Genomic DNA, 18671 nt, shown 5'->3' on the forward strand with positions numbered 1-18671 from the left:
ATTTTATATATTCAGCAGAAATCAAATGTCAGCTGTGATAAGTTTAACCCAAGAGCTTAGAGGGTCATTATCCCAGTACAAGATAGCCTAAACTACTTCATGATGGTCAATTGTGGGCTTTTTTTTTTTGTTTGTTTGTTTTTGTTTTTTTGTTTTTTTGAGTCTAGAACACATTTCTTTTATATAAATGTCTAAGTTTAATAATTACAGTTAAATAATGTTAACCAGTCGATCAGGGGAATATATACATTTTATTCCTCTTTCTCTCATTGTCTCACACAGAACACACGCCCATTTTGTTTATGCGATGAGAACCAGGAAGTGTTTGAATTCAAGAGAAATGAAACTTAGGCTATTTCTCCTCTACACAAGAAGTGATTCAACCTCTGTTATAGATCAACACCGCTGCTCTTATGTCAAAAGCTTTATAAGCTTTAACGCAAGTCATATTTGAGTTGAATTTCTGTCGAGGTAAGGACTTCATCCAAAGATTATGACTTTATCATGTTGTCTGCTTATTTTTATTTTTTTTTGAAAAAACGCGTGCAAATATGTATTTGTGTATGTATTTGTGTACAGTTTTTCTAATGCTGTAACTTGTAACAGGCCTGATGAAACAAAATGTTGCTTTGTACTTCATTGCTAAACAATTGTTTTTGTATTTAGTTGTCTAATGAAAACATAAGTGAGTTAGCCTACTATTGAATTGAAATACTCGATTACATAGGCCTACCTCAAAACTATACTTTTTACTCTTTACGTTTTCGAAGATTGTTTAAAAATACAAACCTATTTCAGTGGTGATCATGACTAATAAGACTATTCTGCATAAATACAAGTTAAGCTCTATTGACAGCATACAACAGCATTTACAGCCTGCAGTTGATCAGCAGAGAACAGAATTTGTTTCCCCTCAGTTAAAAAATGTAAACATTGTGATTCAAATTGTGATTAGGCTTTTCTCAAATTATTTATTTGGTTATACTCGGATTTTGTAAAATCTCGTCAGTATCCTACTATCGATACTTTCACTTAAGTAAAAGACAAATAACTGATTTTCTTGGCTAGACGTGACGGTGAAAATATTCTCCCACCGGTTAATCGACTCGTGACAACACCGGTGTTACAATATATTCAGTTCCTGAAATATTTGGTTCCAATGGGTGGAGCTACCATGAATATTTACGATACCATAGCGTGGGCGGGGCGACAAATACAAGCGAGTGGAACGGAAATTATTAGCGTGAGCGCCTGCTCGTTTTGTTTTATGGATTATTTCTTTCAAACAGGTAATAAAGTTGAACGAAGTTAATCTTAAACTACTTGCGTATATTTTATAAATAATTCATCGTTTTGTAGCATATGTTTCAGTAGGCTACTCTGAGTTTACCTGAACTGAACTGATTCTGTAGGAAGCGTTGCAAGACCTACAATAAAGGCATATTTCTCCAAATTTTCCCAGATTAGTTGTCGCCGACATTCTATGGTATAAAACTGTTCGTTTCTCATGAGTGACTGAGATTAGGATTTTTAAAGGTGTGTGATTGCTGTTTAAATAAATATTTACAAAAATATTCTTGTCTTTATTCTGTCTCCCAAAGTTGTCTGCATATTATTAAAATAGCCTTTAAATTATAGGCTGATTGTTTAAGACAACATAAGAACTTGGAGTTGCATGTTGCATGCTTTGGATGTTGCTTTATACTGACTCAACTGAAAATCTTTTTGATACACAACCTTTACTTTATCAAAGGTTATCATACATGTTAAGCTTCAGATGCATTAACAGTTGTTTTCTCTAGCAATGCTTTAGAACAGTGGTCAAATTAATTGATAATAATGACTAACCATTAATCATAAAAATTAGGCCTACATCTTATCAGTTTAGTAATGTTATCATTCTTATGTCATCTTTTTGTAAACAAGTAAACACAAAAACACACTGGTGTAGAAGGCATGGGTATACCAAAATATTAAAGGGACACTTCACCCATGGGAACATTGATCTTTATTGAAAGTGGGTCATATATGTAGTCGAAATGTAAAATAAATTTTGAATTTGGTGCCTTCTTGACCGAGGAAAGAAAGAAAGAAACTTCAGGACGCATTTGTATGAAAGACAACAACTCCCACAATGCACCACATTGCACAGCTGCGCAAGCCACTCCCACTAATCCAGAACAGCATGAATCACTCTTCCGTCTATAAGGCTAGCTACCACCGGAGCTTGAAATTCATTTCACACAAAATATCTAACGTTAGTTAGTTGGCGAACTCAATAGTGAATTACTCCTCATTTGTATTTCTTTCGAAGTGGTGAATTATTGCATGCATGGTAACGTTACCTGGATGTTCAGTCAGATGCGGTGCGAAACTAGGATGGTTCACAACACAAACACCCGTGTCCTCGTCTGATTCACAACACAAACGCCCGTGTCCTCGTCTGATTCACAACACAAACGCCCGTGTCCTCGTCTGATTCACAACACACACGTCCGTGTCCTCGTCTGATTCACAACACAAACGTCCGTGTGCTCGTCTGATTCACAACACAAACGCCCGTGTGCTCGTCTGATTCACAACACAAACGCCCGTGTGCTCGTCTGATTCAGAGATTTCGTGCATGAGAAATTGTCATTGTTGAAATTCTTTGCCGCAGACGGACTCTATCTCTGTGTTCATAGCGGTTCGTAGTGAGATCACCGGCGCCACCAGTCCGCCCTAACTCGAGCCGGTCCGGGCTCCTCGTCCGCGGCAGGCAGGTCTTCTGCCTCGGCTGCTCTTCGCTATAATGCGGCTTGATAGCCACAAACACCTGATTCGAGCATCAGACTTCCGAAATCCTCTTCTTCTACATCATATTGAGTAACGTTACCCTCCGCTATTGTCATAACTTTACATCTGTCTCCACAGCGCCTGTTAGCTTAGCTTCAAACAAGATGGAGGATATTGCTTTCAGTTTCAGAGAGTAAAGTCCCACCCACTGATCTGTGATAGGCCTGTAGCGTGAGCATGAGCGCCCCCTGGAATAATGAGGAGCTAGTGTTTGTAGTCTCTACACTTTTCAATGAAATGTGACTTCCTGCTTATTATGACGCAAAATGACGATTTTTACGTCAGAATAAGCAGGAAGTAAAACACTTAAATCCTTATTTCTCCCATCTCAGGGAAAAATAAAGGAAAAATCCACGATCATTATAATATATGACTGGGTTTCTAACAATACAAAGCTTAATGCAAATGGGTGAAGTGTCCCTTTAAGGAAAGGTATATTTATATTTGAATAATATAGTCAATATTTTATTAGTCCTTCTGTATTAATTTTGCCCTTGATCCTATGTTTTGTCTAACATTCTTGTTTTTACAGATGAATATGAATCAAATATGTAATTTTAAGACACTGTATCTTACTATAATTTTGAGTTAATGAATGAATGTTTTAAAAAAAACAGATGTTTTTGTTTATCAATTTAAACAGTCTATATCATATTTAGGATAGGTAGATAACTTTATGCATATTGTTTTATATTATAAAAAGTATATGTATTATATTATTTAAATGAGAATACTTTTTAAATATATGTCCATATCCCACCACACCTGAGAAACGTCTTTTCTGACCTCTATTTCTGTGCAATTTACTATTGTACACAGCTTTGGCCAGTAAATAATTGTTTCAGTACATATAGTTTGTGAAACATTCAACATCCAATTAGCTATGGTGATGTTTTAAAAGAATAATGAGTCTCTCAACCACAATTCATATAAATAAACCTACCCATCTTTGTTGAATTTGTCATTTTGGTTGTAAATATAGATAAGGAAATGTTTAAAACCGTGTATTAATTGTTAAAATCTGGAAAGGTTCCTCATGGTGTTTCTAGAAATAAATAAATGTCCTTAGAAGGGCACAGAACTTCACAATGAGAGGTGAGTTAAGTCCAACACTTAGTGATTTCTCTGTCTCTTCATGATCAAAGCATACTACTTTTAGATGAGGTCTTATATTATACAGTGAGGTTTTTATTTGCCCTAGATGCAAACACCCTTAATTTTGTAATTTTATAAACACCCATGCATGATATCAATGAAAGAAATTTTGAAATTTGGCTTTGCCAAATAAAAAAAATAATTAAATGAATCAATTTGCTAGAGTTTTGTCTCTGTTTTATTACAATTAAGTGCACTTACCTTTGGAATGGTACATTCAAAAGTACAAATAGCACAAACTGAGTATAAAATTACTTTAGTTGGACCTTGCTATGTATACATAAATACAATTGAAATAATTATCACTTAATTTGACCAATGTTCTAAAGCATTGCTAGAGAAAACAACTGTTAAAGCAACTGAAGCTTAACATTTATGATAACCTTTGGCAGTTGTGTATCAAAAAGATTTTCAGTTGAGTGTAAAGCAACATTCAAAGCATGCAACAACATGCAACTCCAAGTAGCCATATGTTGTCTTGAGCTATCATCCTAGGCTATAATATAAAAGCTATTTCAATAATAGCCTGACCACTTTGGGAGACAGAATCAAAACACAAGAATATATGTAAATATTTATTTAAACATGCAATAATAGACATTTAAAAAGCTTAATCTCAGTCATTCGTGAGAAACGAACAGTTAGGAGTAGTTTCAGACAAAACGCGATCTGAGGCGCTCATGCTAATAATTTCTGTTCCACTCGCTTGTATTTGTCGCCCCGCCCATGTAGCCTACGCTATGGTCTCGTGAATATTCATAGTAGTTCCACCCATTGGAACCAAATATTTCAGAAACCGAATATATTGTAACACCTGTTTCACCGTGGGGGTGGGGGGTGTTAGAGTGATGTAATTTTTTTTTTTTACATGGCGTCAATTCATCATTCGTATTGAGTTTGATTGACATGCGATCTGACCAATCAAGTTCCACCATTTTTGTGCGACAAAGCAGTCAGAAGAATTATTTATTAACTTCGGTGGATTTGAACTTGGCTTTAACTGAGGCAATCTGTCACGACACATTAAAGAGCCAAAAAACGGTAGGCCTGTTTTATTTTTGTTTGACTGACCAAATTTGAAAGTTGAGACTTTGTTTCATATAATATGACCTGCTCGGTCCTGTATTTCAGCGCGTTGTCAGTGTCCTCTATTTTCCACTGCTTGAGATCATGTTGAGAACAATAACGCCCTATTTGAGGGTATAGGGCGCGATTTCGGATTCAACCACAGTGTTTTGAATGGTGGGTTCGTTATTCGTTAATTCATGAAAAACGCAACAACAAAACGGACATTTTGGCATTATTTGTGTGTGTTATGTTTTGTTCAAGGCCGAAAAGTGAACTCGATACTGACGCGCGTCTTTCCCGTGTGTGTGTGTGTGTGTGTAATATGCAGGACTTTACAGCGCGGTCTCTTGTTTTGTCGCGCTTGAATGGTTGAGCGTGATCATACAACGCTAGTCAACTGGTGACAGAAAATACGGATACAGTGTAATTGCTTTAAAAAAAATGTTTTGCGGTGCTGCGGTGGGCAAGTGACGAAACCGATGTTGCGACTGAACACCGTGTAACACCGACTATCGTGCCAAGCCTACTAGACAGCCCTTATTACAGAAGCTGAGAATCTGTTAATCTTTGAACACTGCACAGAAATGTCTGAATCTGCAGCGAGTCCGTATGTGGATCAGTTCAGCTGTCCAGTCTGTTTGGATCCTCTGAAGGAGCCGGTGACGATTCCCTGTGGACACAGTTACTGTATGAGCTGTATTACTGACTGCTGGGGCCAGAAGGAGCAGGGGCCGCCATACCGCTGTCCCCAATGCAGAGAGAGCTTCAGTCAGAGACCTCTACTGAAGAAGAACACTCTGATAGCTGAGATGATGGAGACGCTGCAGAAGACGTCCCTACAAACGGCTGCTGTGGAGTGTGATGTTTGCACTACAGAGAAGAACAGAGCTGTAAAGTCCTGTCTGCAGTGCTTGGCCTCCTTCTGTCAAACTCACCTGCAGCTTCACTATCAATCTCCTGCGTTTATGAAGCACAAACTAGTCGAAGCTTCCAGAAACATTCAGGAGAACATCTGTCTCAGTCATGGGAAACTTCTGGAGATTTACTGTCAGGATGATCGTCAGTGTATTTGTTACTTGTGTATGGTTGACGGTCATAAAAACCACAACATGGTGTCTGTGGATTCAGAATGGACTAGTAAAAAGGTAATATCAACAATAATAAAAACATACATAAACTGTTTTAATATTATTGTTATATTGCATACATTTATGTGCTGTAATTTTGATTTAACATGTTACACCCCTTTACTGTACTGGAAATGTGTTGAGTCTATTTTTGCGTATTGTTTTATTATTTATGTGAACATCCTCAGAAAGAGTTAAAGGAGATAAAGGTGTCGTGTCAGAAGCTGATCCAGGAGCGAGAGAGAGGTCAGCAGGAACTCAGTGAAGCTGTGAAGCTTCTTAAAGTATGTTTCTTTATGTGTTCTTTAGTTTTAAAGTTTGTTTGACTAGCCAAAAATTGGTTAAAAAACTGCTACTGTATAAGAATCGTGACATACAACTCACAATGTTATTGAGACTTCTGTCCATTTTATGACTGCCACTCATTTATTGCATTGTTTTTAGCCAGAACTATGATCTCCATGATCAGATCTTTGTGTTTCCGTCAGAGTTCAGCGCTAGAGACCATGGAGGACATTGAGAAGGTCTTCACTGAGCTCATCTGCTCTCTTGAGAAGAAACGCTCTGAGATTAAAGAGCAGATCAGAGCTCAGGAGAAGACTGAGATAGATCGAGCAGAGGAACTTCACAAACATCTGGATCAAGAGCTGACAGAACTCAGAAAAACACAAGCAGAGATTGACAAACTTCTGATTAATGAGGATCAGGTCCAGTGTCTGAAGGTAATAGGGCTGTGACTATTGATTATTTTAGTAACCGAGTATTCTACAGATTATTCCATCAATTAATCAAGTAATCAGATAAAAAAATAGATCCAAGTTAACAACAGTCTTTAAAATGACTTAAAATACAAATATAGGCCTATAATAACAAGCAATAATAATTAGTAAGTAATCATATGGTTTTTATTGAAAAACACTAAAATACACCATGTAAAATAAATGATATAAACTAATATAAACCTAATTTATGTCCATTACTATAACAATGCCTGCAGAGGGCGCCAACGGCCTGGTGTTAGTTGTTGTTACACTTAAAAAACAGTGCTTATATTTATTTAACTGAATCGCAGCCTTTGTGATTTCACAATAGCATTATGCTATATTAGGATTGTAAATGGTTTTAAATATATCGCGTAGCCTTAGAAAACGGTGTGTAATAATGCGGTTCAGTCTGTGAAAGCACCACTTAAATTTCAATCGAGGATTTTTTTAAATCGAGTACTCGACTTGGACGTGGTTTTGTACAAGAGGTAAAAACGATATAAATACTGTTCGTTTTCTCACACAAACCGCTCGTTTCGTGTCTTAGGCCATCAATGTGTACTTACGATGGGGAATTGTTTAATTTGGACGATGGGGAATTGTTTAATTTGGACTTCTCTGTGCATGCTCTTTGAGACAGTGACCACAGACCTGCATTATATGACTGACAGACAAGAACGGTTTGACCTAAAAATATCAAAATTGAAACTACTGCGGAAACAAAGACACCTACATCTTGGATGCCCTTGAGGTAAGCTAAAACATACCAAAAATTAATTTCAAACTAAACTATCCCTTTAAAACGAGGAATCGTTGCAGCCCTACAAGGTAATGACACAAAAATGCTGAGAACCATTTATAAAACGAAACGCTGTTGTGCCGTGCTTGTTTTATGTTTGGAAAAGATCTGTTGTGCTTCACAAATTAAAGGCACAAAATGTACTATTGTTGTATGAAAATACTCCAAAACCACTAGAACAATGTTATACGTTGTTGACTTGTGTACTTACATTATCCCAAATGTTTCAAACTATGTTTAAATCAATTTTAACCAGTGTGACGGCAGGTATCATTGCATCTTCTATCAAATGACGTCATATATCCGTTACTTTCGATTTCCGGTTTTACTTCCATAGAAACCATGGAAACACTTAGCCTGGAAATCCAGACCTAAATCTAAAAGATTAATGGTCTGGCGTCGACTAATGAAAATTGGCCAGCTCCAGGGGCGGCACCAAGCATGCATTTGAAAATCTCACTGCACGCAATAGGATAACACTACGACCAATCACAACAATAAACCCCATACTAGCGGAGCTAACTGGTAGATTAGACTCTTGCCGTATCCGGTCGGCAAAACAGCAAAAACGTCCTTGCAAAGGAGCGATTCGAGCGGCGTCTTCTGTTCCTGTTTTAGATAAAAAGCCAAGTCTAACTTGTTCAGTGTTGCGGCCAAAGCCGTTTCAAACAACTGGTGTTCATCCATAGCCATCTTGCAATGTTTACTAATGACTTCTACGTCACAGCGCTGTCGTCTTCTGTTTAGCTCGCCTCTGGCCCGCCTATATCAGATAACCCAATGTGATTGGTGCAGCTCAGATCGAGGGGCATATTTAATGAGCATCATTACTCGACACCAGAGTAACTCGCTGAGCAAATTCAACTTGTGCTCTCGCGAGAACTCACCAGGGTAGGAAACACAAGCTTTAATAAATGAAGTGTTTTATTAGACAGGTGAGCCACTGTTTGGATATACTGTATTTGTAAACAGAAAATGAATCGTTGTTATATAACTCAAGGCGATTTGTCTCAAAAATTGTTTGAATCTCTTGTTTTCTTGATTTACTGCGAGTAACATGTTTGTACCTCAGAGACAATGCTATTTTGTCAAGTGGCTAACATAGCAAAATCAGAAATAGCTTTATTTGTAGAAACAGTAATAGAGCATTTTCTCCACTGTAATATATTTTAAAATTAGTCTAATTACATGCCATTTAGCAACACAAGTCATCCAGCTTTTATTAATATAATATTCTAGCATCAATCTAGCTCACTGCTATGTGCAACACGTGTCTCATACCAGCCACTGAGCGAATGCACACAGTATCATTAACAAAACTTTCAATACTCTCAGATGTATTTTAGTATGATTGTTTTGACCAACTAAAACAGCGCTGTGTTACTCCACAATTTAAATTAGTCAAATAAGGAGACCTGTTTGAGTAATAATTCAATACTTTCGACTGTTTCATTACAATCAAATAAAATAATGTGAATTTAAGAGATCAAATGTAACTGCAACAAAGTTTAAGGAAGGAGGCGGATGTTAAACACAACTTTAATCGTAAAATAAACAAACAACAAAAAGAAAGGAGCTGAAGCAGTCGACTGCGTCATATAAGCATAATAAAGACGGCAAGGTAAAATGTCCTGCGGCTCTCGGCCCCGCTCTGCTTCATACCACAGTAACATTAATTAAACTTTAAACTTTAAAACTTTAAAACATTCGCTCATCCATGAACATGATTTCTGCCTGAGTCATGACTCCCGTCGGATTCCCGTCTGTGGAGGTGAAGACGACAACTCCCATGATTCCACAGTCTTTAACGCCTTTATTACTGTTTTGAATAAGAGACCTCTAGTGGCGAAACTTACATACTGTGCCTTTCATTCTGAATTATTATTATTCTCATTTCAGAGCTGTCAGTCTGTGTGTGTTTTACCCACATTTGAAGACATTCCCAGCTTCACTCAACACACTCATCTGTCTTTTAAAGACATTTCAATCTCAGCGTTTAAGGAGGTTTTGGAGGACGTCTGTCAACAGCAAACAGCCAGAATATCACGAGAAGGTCTGGATGATTTTCCTTGGAATATAAAATGTCATTTATACTATGTGTGATTACACTTAAATATTGACTTTACAGTTGAGTTTCTTCTCGCCTTATAGTGTCAAATGTTCATGTTGCACAGACTCCAGAACCAAAGACTCCAAATGCATTTTGGCAATGTAAGTTGAGCTGTTTTTCACAAACACAAATAGCCTACTGTACATATTCATTGGTGAATATCAGTTAAAACTGCATAGTAAAAGTAAAGAATATAATAATATATTTTAATAATTCCATGTTTTGTGTGCATCTATCCTCAGATTTCTGTGAACTGCAGCTGGATCTAAACACAGCACATAAAGAAACCCAACTGTCAGAAGAGAACAGAAAAGTATCATATTCAGATAAAGCTCAGCAATATCCTGATCACCCAGAGAGATTTGATGTGTTTCATTACATCTTGTGTCGAGAGGGTTTGTGCGGTCGCTGTTACTGGGAGGTCGAGTGCAGTGGGAAGGAATGGGCTGTAGCAGTTTGTTACAAAGGAATTGGTCGTAAAGGAAACAGTGATGACTGCGGACTTGGCTCCAACAAAAAATCATGGAGATTGTCCCGCTATCAACAGAATTTTTATGTCAGACATGTTAATAAGCAAGTCTTAATCCCCGCTGTCTCCTCCTCCAGAATAGGAGTGTATCTGGATCACAGAGCAGGAACTCTGTCCTTCTACAGCGTCTCTGACACAATGACTCTCCTTCACAGAGTCCAGACCACTTTCACTGAACCCTTATACCCTGCGTTCCTAACTGGAAAAGGTTCATCTGTCAGGATCAGAAAGAGCAGAATTTAAAAATATAATTTATAGAAAAATACATTTAAAACGACATGACTGTGTTTGACAGTTACATTTACACATCAAAGATTCATTTAAATTGAGTTCTGAATATGTAAAACAGTTTACTCAAAGTGTATTTTCTAGTTTTAAAGATAACAAACACCTTACGACACTCTCAGATTTGATGTCAGTAAATAAATCTGCTTTTCATTATCAGATTTTTCAGATTCAGATGTTACAGTGAAATTTTGTTAGCCTGGAAATCCAGACCTAAATCTAAAAGAGTAATGGTCTGGCGTCGACTAATGAAAATCGCCCAGCTCGAGGGGCGGCACCAAGCATGCATTTGAAAATCTCACTGCACGCAACTGGATAACACTACGACCAATCACAACAATAAACCCCATATGCTTAGCTACCAGCGGAGCTAACTGGTAGATTAGACTCTTGCCGTATCCGGTCGGCAAAACAGCAAAAACGTCCTTCTTGCAAAGGAGCGATTCGAGCGGCGTCTTCTGTTCCTGTTTTAGATAAAAAGCCAAGTCTAACTCGTTCATTGTAGCGGCCAAAGCCGTCTCAAACAACTGGTGTTCATCCATAGCCATCTTGCAATGTTTACTAATGACTTGGACGTCACAGCGCTGTCGTCTTCTGTTTAGCTCGCCTCTGGCCCGCCTATATCAGATAACCCGATGTGATTGGTGCAGCTCAGATCGAGGGGCATATTTAATGAGCATCATTACTCGACACCAGAGTGACTCGCTGAGCAAATTCAACTTGTGCTCTCGCGAGAACTCTGGATTATCAGGGTAAAATTTTGTGTGTATTTCATCATCTTGGCGTCTGAAAGTGCTCAACTTCAGCAAGGTTATTTACTGAAGCTCATAATAATTAATACAGTTCATCATCATCAGTTAGTTTGGACATTATATGGTAAGGTTATGGACATTTCTTTTAACCCTAAAACACAGCATGATGCAATGTGTAATTCATAATTTGATTAAACACCTGTGAAAAATCAATACTGAAAATTCCTTAATATTAAAACATTACATTGAGCCGTATTTCTTTACAACTGGATGACTGAGTTGATTCTGGATGCAGTATGACTTTGATTTTGCTTGATTTTTATTGTTGATTTTCATAATTAAGCAGAGAGTGTTGACAACAAGCTGAGAAACCTTTTCAAAGAGGCACAGTTTTATCAGACCTTCTGTCAATACGTAGTAGAAATGTTTGTTTCAGATGTTTCTGCTTTTCTTCAGTTAATATGTAATTATTAATTAATGTTGTAATTTTGATCAAATAAAGAGAAAATCAAATGAAATGGTGCATTTTGTGTTAATAGCATTGTAGTGATCATTTGATGAAAATAAGGCAGTTTTATATTTTCTCTCCAGAATTCATGATCTTTGTGAGATTGTGTGTGATTATTATTTTCTCCATGAAAACCTGCTGTTCTTATAACAAAGAAGCATCACTTATTAAAACAGAAATGATTTCTGAAAGGTTTGATGCCAATGACATTGTACAAAAAATATGAATTCATCAATGATTTAATCATTTTACGCACAGATTTCTGGAAGTGTGTTAGAAGCAGTTCAAACAAAAAAACACATTTTCTGTATTTTATTACAAACTATTCAACTGATTATTGGTGTCGAGAGATACACTATGATTTTAAGCAAAAGTACAAAGAGTAGAGCAACAAAACTGCAAAATCACAGCTTCACATAAACAATATGTTTATTCTCTCTCTCTCTCTCTCTCTCTCTCTCTCTCTTGGTGCATGCTGGGAGTTTGGGGGGAATGTGAGCGTCTCACGGGTGAGAGGAGCGTTTCTGGGGGTAGTTTTCCTTTACTATTCTCGTTTCTTTTTTCTTTTTTTTTTTGTGTTTTTTTTTTTTTTTTTTTTTTTTTGTTGATGTTTTTTAGTTAAAGGTTTAATTTGAATAATTTAGATTTTGAGGAAAAATAGTCGCCAGGTAAAAGTTTTTTTCTCGTGTCGGGCGGAGGGCAGAGATGGAAGTTCCATCTGGGTCGCTCCGCCATGGAGTCAGGTGTGTGCCTGACGCTAGTGTGACAGTCGAGGACGTGCTCGCTATCGGAGAACAAATTGGATTCGAAAATATTGTATCCGCTTCTAGGATGAACAAGGCCGTGGTGGTGTTCCTAAAGGATCAAAGTTTTGTGAGTAAAATCATCGTGAGCGGAGTTTGGGTAAGTGGAGCGTTTGTTATTGTTTCACCTTTGGTGTCGCAGTCGTCAAGAGTGAACATTTCGAATTGTCCACCATATATACCCAATATATGCATTGAAAATGAACTGCAGAGGTTCGGGAAAATAGTAAGTGGAATGACTTTAATTCCACTCGGGTGTAAAATGGAAACTTTAAAACATGTGCTGTCTTTTAGGCGGCAGTGTTTTATGGTTTTAGAATCGCCGACGTTAGACATCTCGTTTCGGGTTAAACATGAAGACAAATCGTATATGATCTATGCGAATACCAATCATTTGAAATGTTTCAAGTGCGGTAATGTCGGGCATAAAAAATGGATTGCCCGCAAAAAACACAAGCCGAGGACAATATAAAACAAATGAAAGTGAACAGGCGGTCGAGGGTGAAGCGGAGAATGCGGATAAAAGTAAAGAAACTGAGACAAATGAAACCGATAAAGAACAAAGTGAATTGAACACTCGTGAACAAAACGAACGTAGCACTACTGAAAATATAGGCCAAAAGGAATCGGCTGAAAAGGAATCAGGGAAGAAAAAAGGGGAAAAAAATAATTGTGGGGGAGAAAATAAGAAGAGGAGTTGTGAAGAGGCAGGGACTAGTGACGCGAAAAAATCTCTTCTTGAAAGTTTGGTTGAATTAGACACTGTTGAGAATCGACTCGATATACCCTTGTCTCAGCTCTCTGAAAGCACTGATGTGAATGAAGAGATGGTTGATGATGATTGTATTTCTGAAATGTCAGATATTCCCTCCAATTATGACGAGAATGAGTTGTATACTGTGAAAGAGATAAATGATTTCCTTGATGAAACATTTGGAAGAAAAGTCGAAGTAAAAGATTTTTTTCCTGATGTGAAAAAGTTTTTGGCTTCAGTGATTAAAATACAAAAGGCTGTCGGTTATGAAGAGCTAAGTAGAAGAAAGAGATTCAGATTGAAAAAAATGGTAACAAACTTGAGAAAAGAAAAAGTTATTTTAATTTCTTTATAGTTGAGTCATGAAGGAAGCACAATTGGTGAACTATCTATCCCTTTTTGTCTTGTTTTCGCTTTCTTCCCTTTTTCTTACCTCTTTTTTCATGGAGAGCCTTAGAATAGGATCTATTAATATCAATGGGGGAAGAGATTGTAAGAAAAGAGCATGTTTAAATGAATATATACAAAATAAAAATATTGATATAACATTTGTACAAGAGACACATAGTGATGTGAAAATTGAAGTGGATTGGAAAATAGGGTGGAGAAGCGATTTATATATGAGTCATGGTACAAATGTTAGTGGAGGAGTTGCTATTTTATTTTCAAAGACGATTGATATAACTAATGTGTCTGTTAATGAAATAGAAAGAGGAAGAATTTTGGCTGTTCAAGGAAGTATAAATGGGTTGGTTTTTGTTTTTATTAACATTTATGCATCAAATAATGGAGCGGAGAGGATACACGGGTTTAAAAAATTATTTAATTTTTTAAAACAAAGTTGTGATGAAAATGCATGGTTGATCTTAGGGGGTGATTGGAACTGTACAGAAAACTTTACTTTGGACAGAAATGGGGAAGAACCTCACCCCTCTTCTGCCAAATGTTTACAGGATGTCATTAGTAATTCTAATTTAGTTGATGTATGGAGACAGCAACACCCTACAGTTAAGCAGTATACGTGGGTAAAGGTTTCTCATGATCATATTAGTACTGCCAGATTAGACCGATTCTATGTTAATACAAGTAAAAGTAATAGAATTTTAAAATCTACAATTTGTCCTAATGGGTTTTCTGATCACCATTTATGTTTAATTGATATAAATGTAAGAAAGTCACAAAGTCATAGCTATTACTGGCATTTTAATGTGAAATTGCTACAAGATGTGCTTTTTTGTGAGAAGTTTAATGTGTTTTGGATGGAGTGGAAAAAACAGAAAAGTAATTATGAGGATATTGTTCAGTGGTGGGATATAGGAAAAGCACAAATTAGAATATTTTGTCAGAATTATATATATAGCACAAATGGTAGGATCAAAAAAACTGTTTCTGAATTACACTCTAAAAAGTGCATATGGCTTGTCATTAGTTTAAAGAACTTTTTATACTTGATCTGACTCAATACATTCACTTTTCTGGCTTGTCGTTGGTCTAATGTAATTGAGTTTATTTGTCTTGAAGTAAAACAATTTGTTTGGGTGTAATTTAAAATAATTGCTTTAAATCAAATTACAATTTTACGTCCACGTCCAAACCACGTGACTACTGACGTCATCAAGCTTGGGTCGAGAATTTTCTGTTCGGCCGCCATCTTGTTTTGCTGTATGAAGACCGTTGCGGATCCACAGACTAGTATTGGTGAGTAATCCTAAAAATAAGTTTTATTTAAGTTTTATCGCCGTTGATATACATTTGTATAATATTAAAGTAGAATTCAATGCATTCATGCATGTGTTTGGTTGAATATCTGTTTTATTTTGGTCAGAGTCATCTGATATTTCAAGTGTAGGCTACAGTTAATGTTAGCTATAACTGTTAGGCCTAGTAACGATGGATAGCCATAATAGATACTTAAGTAACGTTAGTTACGTTAGATAATTTGTGGACTTTTAATTACATTATTTATTTGGGTTTTTCCTGCATTGAGAATTACAAGGCGACCACCTCCGTCAAATGGCGTGCCCTATCCGGCTGTCCTCAAAACTCAGACAGGCTCAGATTAGGCCTGTCGCGATAAATAATCAGAAATATTGTTACTCAATCATTCACAAATTATAATATAATGATTTAAGTGGTGTAAAGCCATTTCATATCTTGTTGTGAGGGACAGAAGAAATTTTACATCGTTAAATTAAAGTTTGCGCTAACTCGTCTTCCCTCCATTGCAGCTGTCAATCATTTGATCCATTCAGCATTCAAACAGCGCGTCGCGGTAAAACTCCTCGTCTACCAAATTTAATAATCGTGACAGCCCAAGTTCAGATACCTATTTTCCAAGCAGGATTTTACCACCTTCAACTCATTTTGATACAGGAAAAACCCTAAAATAGTATATAATTGTTACTATCGGTAGAGATTGTAACGTTATACATTGCGTGTATACATTTCGTTCATTGAGTGGATTGCATAAGTTTCTGACATTTGATTGATGTAGAAACATTGGTGAATGAGAAAAAATAAAGTAGCAATAGTGGTTAATACTTTAAAATGAGTCAAGCAACAGTTAAGTTGGTGTGATTATGCTTCAAATCAAATGACAAGTTTGCATTCTGTTTAAGCCACGTGAGTGACCACGCACGGACACAATTCTTCTCGACCATCATCATCTTCTGCTGCAGGATAACCTCATGGTGGACACACAATTACATATGGTGAGTAATCTTACAAATTAAGTTAAGTTTGTTTCTATCATACATTTATAATCACATGAGGATCAGTTAACTGATTAATGCAAACGTGTTTTATCAAATAATTCAAAGTTTGAATTCAAAGTGGACATCAGAGAATTTACACTTTATCAATATATTGCACAGCACTGAATTGAGTTCTTTTTAGTGTCATATGGCGTTTGAATGGTCATAGATATTTTATTTTAATTGAAAATGTCTACCTAGTCAAGTATTCACTTTAACACATTTGGTTGTGTCTTAAACATTTGCCAAAAAATCGAGTTTGTCTTTGTTGGTATGTGTGTTAATTCTTAAAGTGACAGTAGCCTCATATATACATACTACTGTATAACCTTAAAAGAATAAATATATGGTAAATACTTGATTGATCAATTACGTTGTTGACGTTTTAACACACTGCAGTAGGTTCCGATTACGTCATAAAAGTTTAAACATGCATACACGCACGCAATGACCTATTACATAATACGTTACACAAAATACATTATTTTATGAAATCTGTATGACATGACATCTTTGCAACTTTGAAAATAATTATTGATAAACGTTCAAATTACACCAACTTATTTAACGTATTATTTATAAATATCTAAACTTGCACAATTTTTGGCTCTTAGGTGCAAAAGCATATCCATGCATTTTAATATTCTTTATGAAAGTTGGTGATTGCTGTGTTTCTCTTTTTTAAGATACAGATGTTGAAAGACAACAGTTTGGAGTCATTGTAGTCCAGTCAGAAGATAACGGTAAGTAATTGGTCTCTTTTTGGTAAGAGCAGTTGAATTTATGAATTAACTCTCTGAGTAAGAATTGTTTCCTTTTTTTTTTTTTTTGCTTGTGTGTCTTTCAGATTGGCCAGAAAGATGAAGCACAGAGAGAACTTGGACAGTTTTTGTGCTCTGTGAAAGTGATGGTCTAAGCACTCCCCTGGACATCAGCATTGTCATTGATGGTACTGAGGTTTTACATGAGTTGTCCTCAGTTGCATCTGCTTGTGCCATGATGTTTGGAATCACGTACTGAGAACTTGAGGTATCCTGAAGTACTTAAATATACCTTTGAGGCCTTTCAAAAAATTGTCATGGACATAGCGAAGATGCAAATGGATTTTAAAGGGTTAATTCATCCAAAAATGAAAATTCTGTCAGTATTTACTCACCCTCAAGTTGTTCCATCCCTGTAAGACTTTCGTTCATCTTCTTGAAGTGTTCACAAAAGCAACACAACGCATGCGCAAGAACTGAGAAGATGCCGCAGATGGGTCTCGATGTAGTGTTTAAAATGGTTCTAAAGTGTGCATTTACTGGATGTCCGAATCGTGAAAAACCAACGAGAAAACGTATAAGTTCCTTGCCAATGCTGCTAAATGAATGGCTTACCTTTCAGCCTTTCCCATCAAATGATCATGAGCGTCATCTTCTCAGTTCTCGCGCATGTGTCGTGGTGCTCTCGTGAGCTCACTCAAGACCCAAACTCAAGAAAATTAATAGTTGAATAAAGTTGAAAGTTTTGTTTGTTTTTTGTACACAAAAAGTATTCTCGTCGCTTGATAAACTTAAGGTTGATCCACTGTAGTCACTTGGACTATTTTAACAGTGTCTTTACTAACTTGTCTTGGCCGGCAGAATGAAATTACATAGCAACCTATGAAGGAGTGAGACAGCTCTCAGATCTCATTGAAAATATTTTAATTTGGTGAACTAACCCTTTAAATGTTCCTGCATGTCATGTCTTTTAAGGAGCTTTCAATGTTGATTTGTTTCAATGTTTTTTTTTTTTTTTCAATGAATTGATGTTACATTGGATGATTTATCAATGCCATATTAAGGGCTTTTCAATGTTTTCTGTTACATTCCTAAATTTAATGCAAGATAATCTGAAATGTCAAGTGACAATTTTACTATAGCAAATGGAATTGATGTATACATTTATTGATGGATGTTTTTTTTGTTGTTGTACAAAATTACATTGTTGATGGTTTTATTATTGAATGTATTTTTTTATTTATTTATTAAGTCATGCACTAAAACGGTTTCAGTATTGACTTTTGTAAATCAAATGCATCACATGTTTTAACAAGTGGAAATTCTGGTTTCTGTGAGTTTGTTGGAAGATTGCACTAAATAAACAGTTAAATGTTTGATTCCAGAGTGTAAAAGGCTTATTTTTTCAGACAAAAATTTGGTGATATTTCATGTTTGTAATTTTGTTTTGTGTTTATTTTGATATTTAATATATAAAAGTTTTAAAAATTAAGTTAATCCAAATAATAATTTTTAATTTAATGCTAATTAAACAAATCTCTTTGGTTGAAAGAGTATTTTTACTTTAAGTTGACTATGGAAATGTGATTTGAGTAAATGAATTTTTTTAAGTTGAGATAAAGTAAACCGATTACTTGTAACAAGTTGAAGTAATTTTTTTACTTTGAT

General features: G+C 36.1%; 1 protein-coding gene and 1 long non-coding RNA gene across 4 annotated transcripts; both read left to right on the forward strand.

Annotated features, from left to right (window-relative positions):
* Positions 1 to 302: 302 nt before the first annotated feature.
* On the forward strand, positions 303 to 11918 carry LOC307167577 (E3 ubiquitin/ISG15 ligase TRIM25-like). Of its 3 annotated transcripts, none has more exons than XM_079886787.1 (7): positions 303 to 471; positions 5659 to 6203; positions 6374 to 6469; positions 6674 to 6907; positions 9648 to 9801; positions 9900 to 9959; positions 10101 to 11918. In XM_079886787.1, exons 2-7 carry the CDS (start codon positions 5748 to 5750, stop codon positions 10628 to 10630), a joined length of 1530 nt encoding a protein of 509 aa, XP_079742913.1. In that variant the 5' UTR covers positions 303 to 471; positions 5659 to 5747; the 3' UTR covers positions 10631 to 11918. The 3 variants fall into 3 exon arrangements, with proteins under 3 accessions (XP_079742913.1, XP_079742912.1, XP_079742914.1); XM_079886786.1 differs by having other exon boundaries at positions 317 to 471; positions 5641 to 6203; XM_079886788.1 differs by having other exon boundaries at positions 365 to 471; positions 5712 to 6203.
* A 4215-nt stretch (positions 11919 to 16133) lies between these two features.
* On the forward strand, positions 16134 to 17301 carry LOC307167646. The gene is made up of 3 exons (XR_013822830.1): positions 16134 to 16200; positions 16929 to 16985; positions 17090 to 17301. It is a non-coding gene; the product is annotated as an uncharacterized lncRNA (long non-coding RNA).
* The last annotated feature ends 1370 nt before the right edge of the window (positions 17302 to 18671 follow it).

The sequence above is a fragment of the Squalius cephalus genome (genome assembly GCF_949319135.1).
Source record: "Squalius cephalus genome assembly, chromosome: 11".
In the NCBI taxonomy this organism is placed as follows: Eukaryota; Metazoa; Chordata; class Actinopteri; order Cypriniformes; family Leuciscidae; genus Squalius; species Squalius cephalus.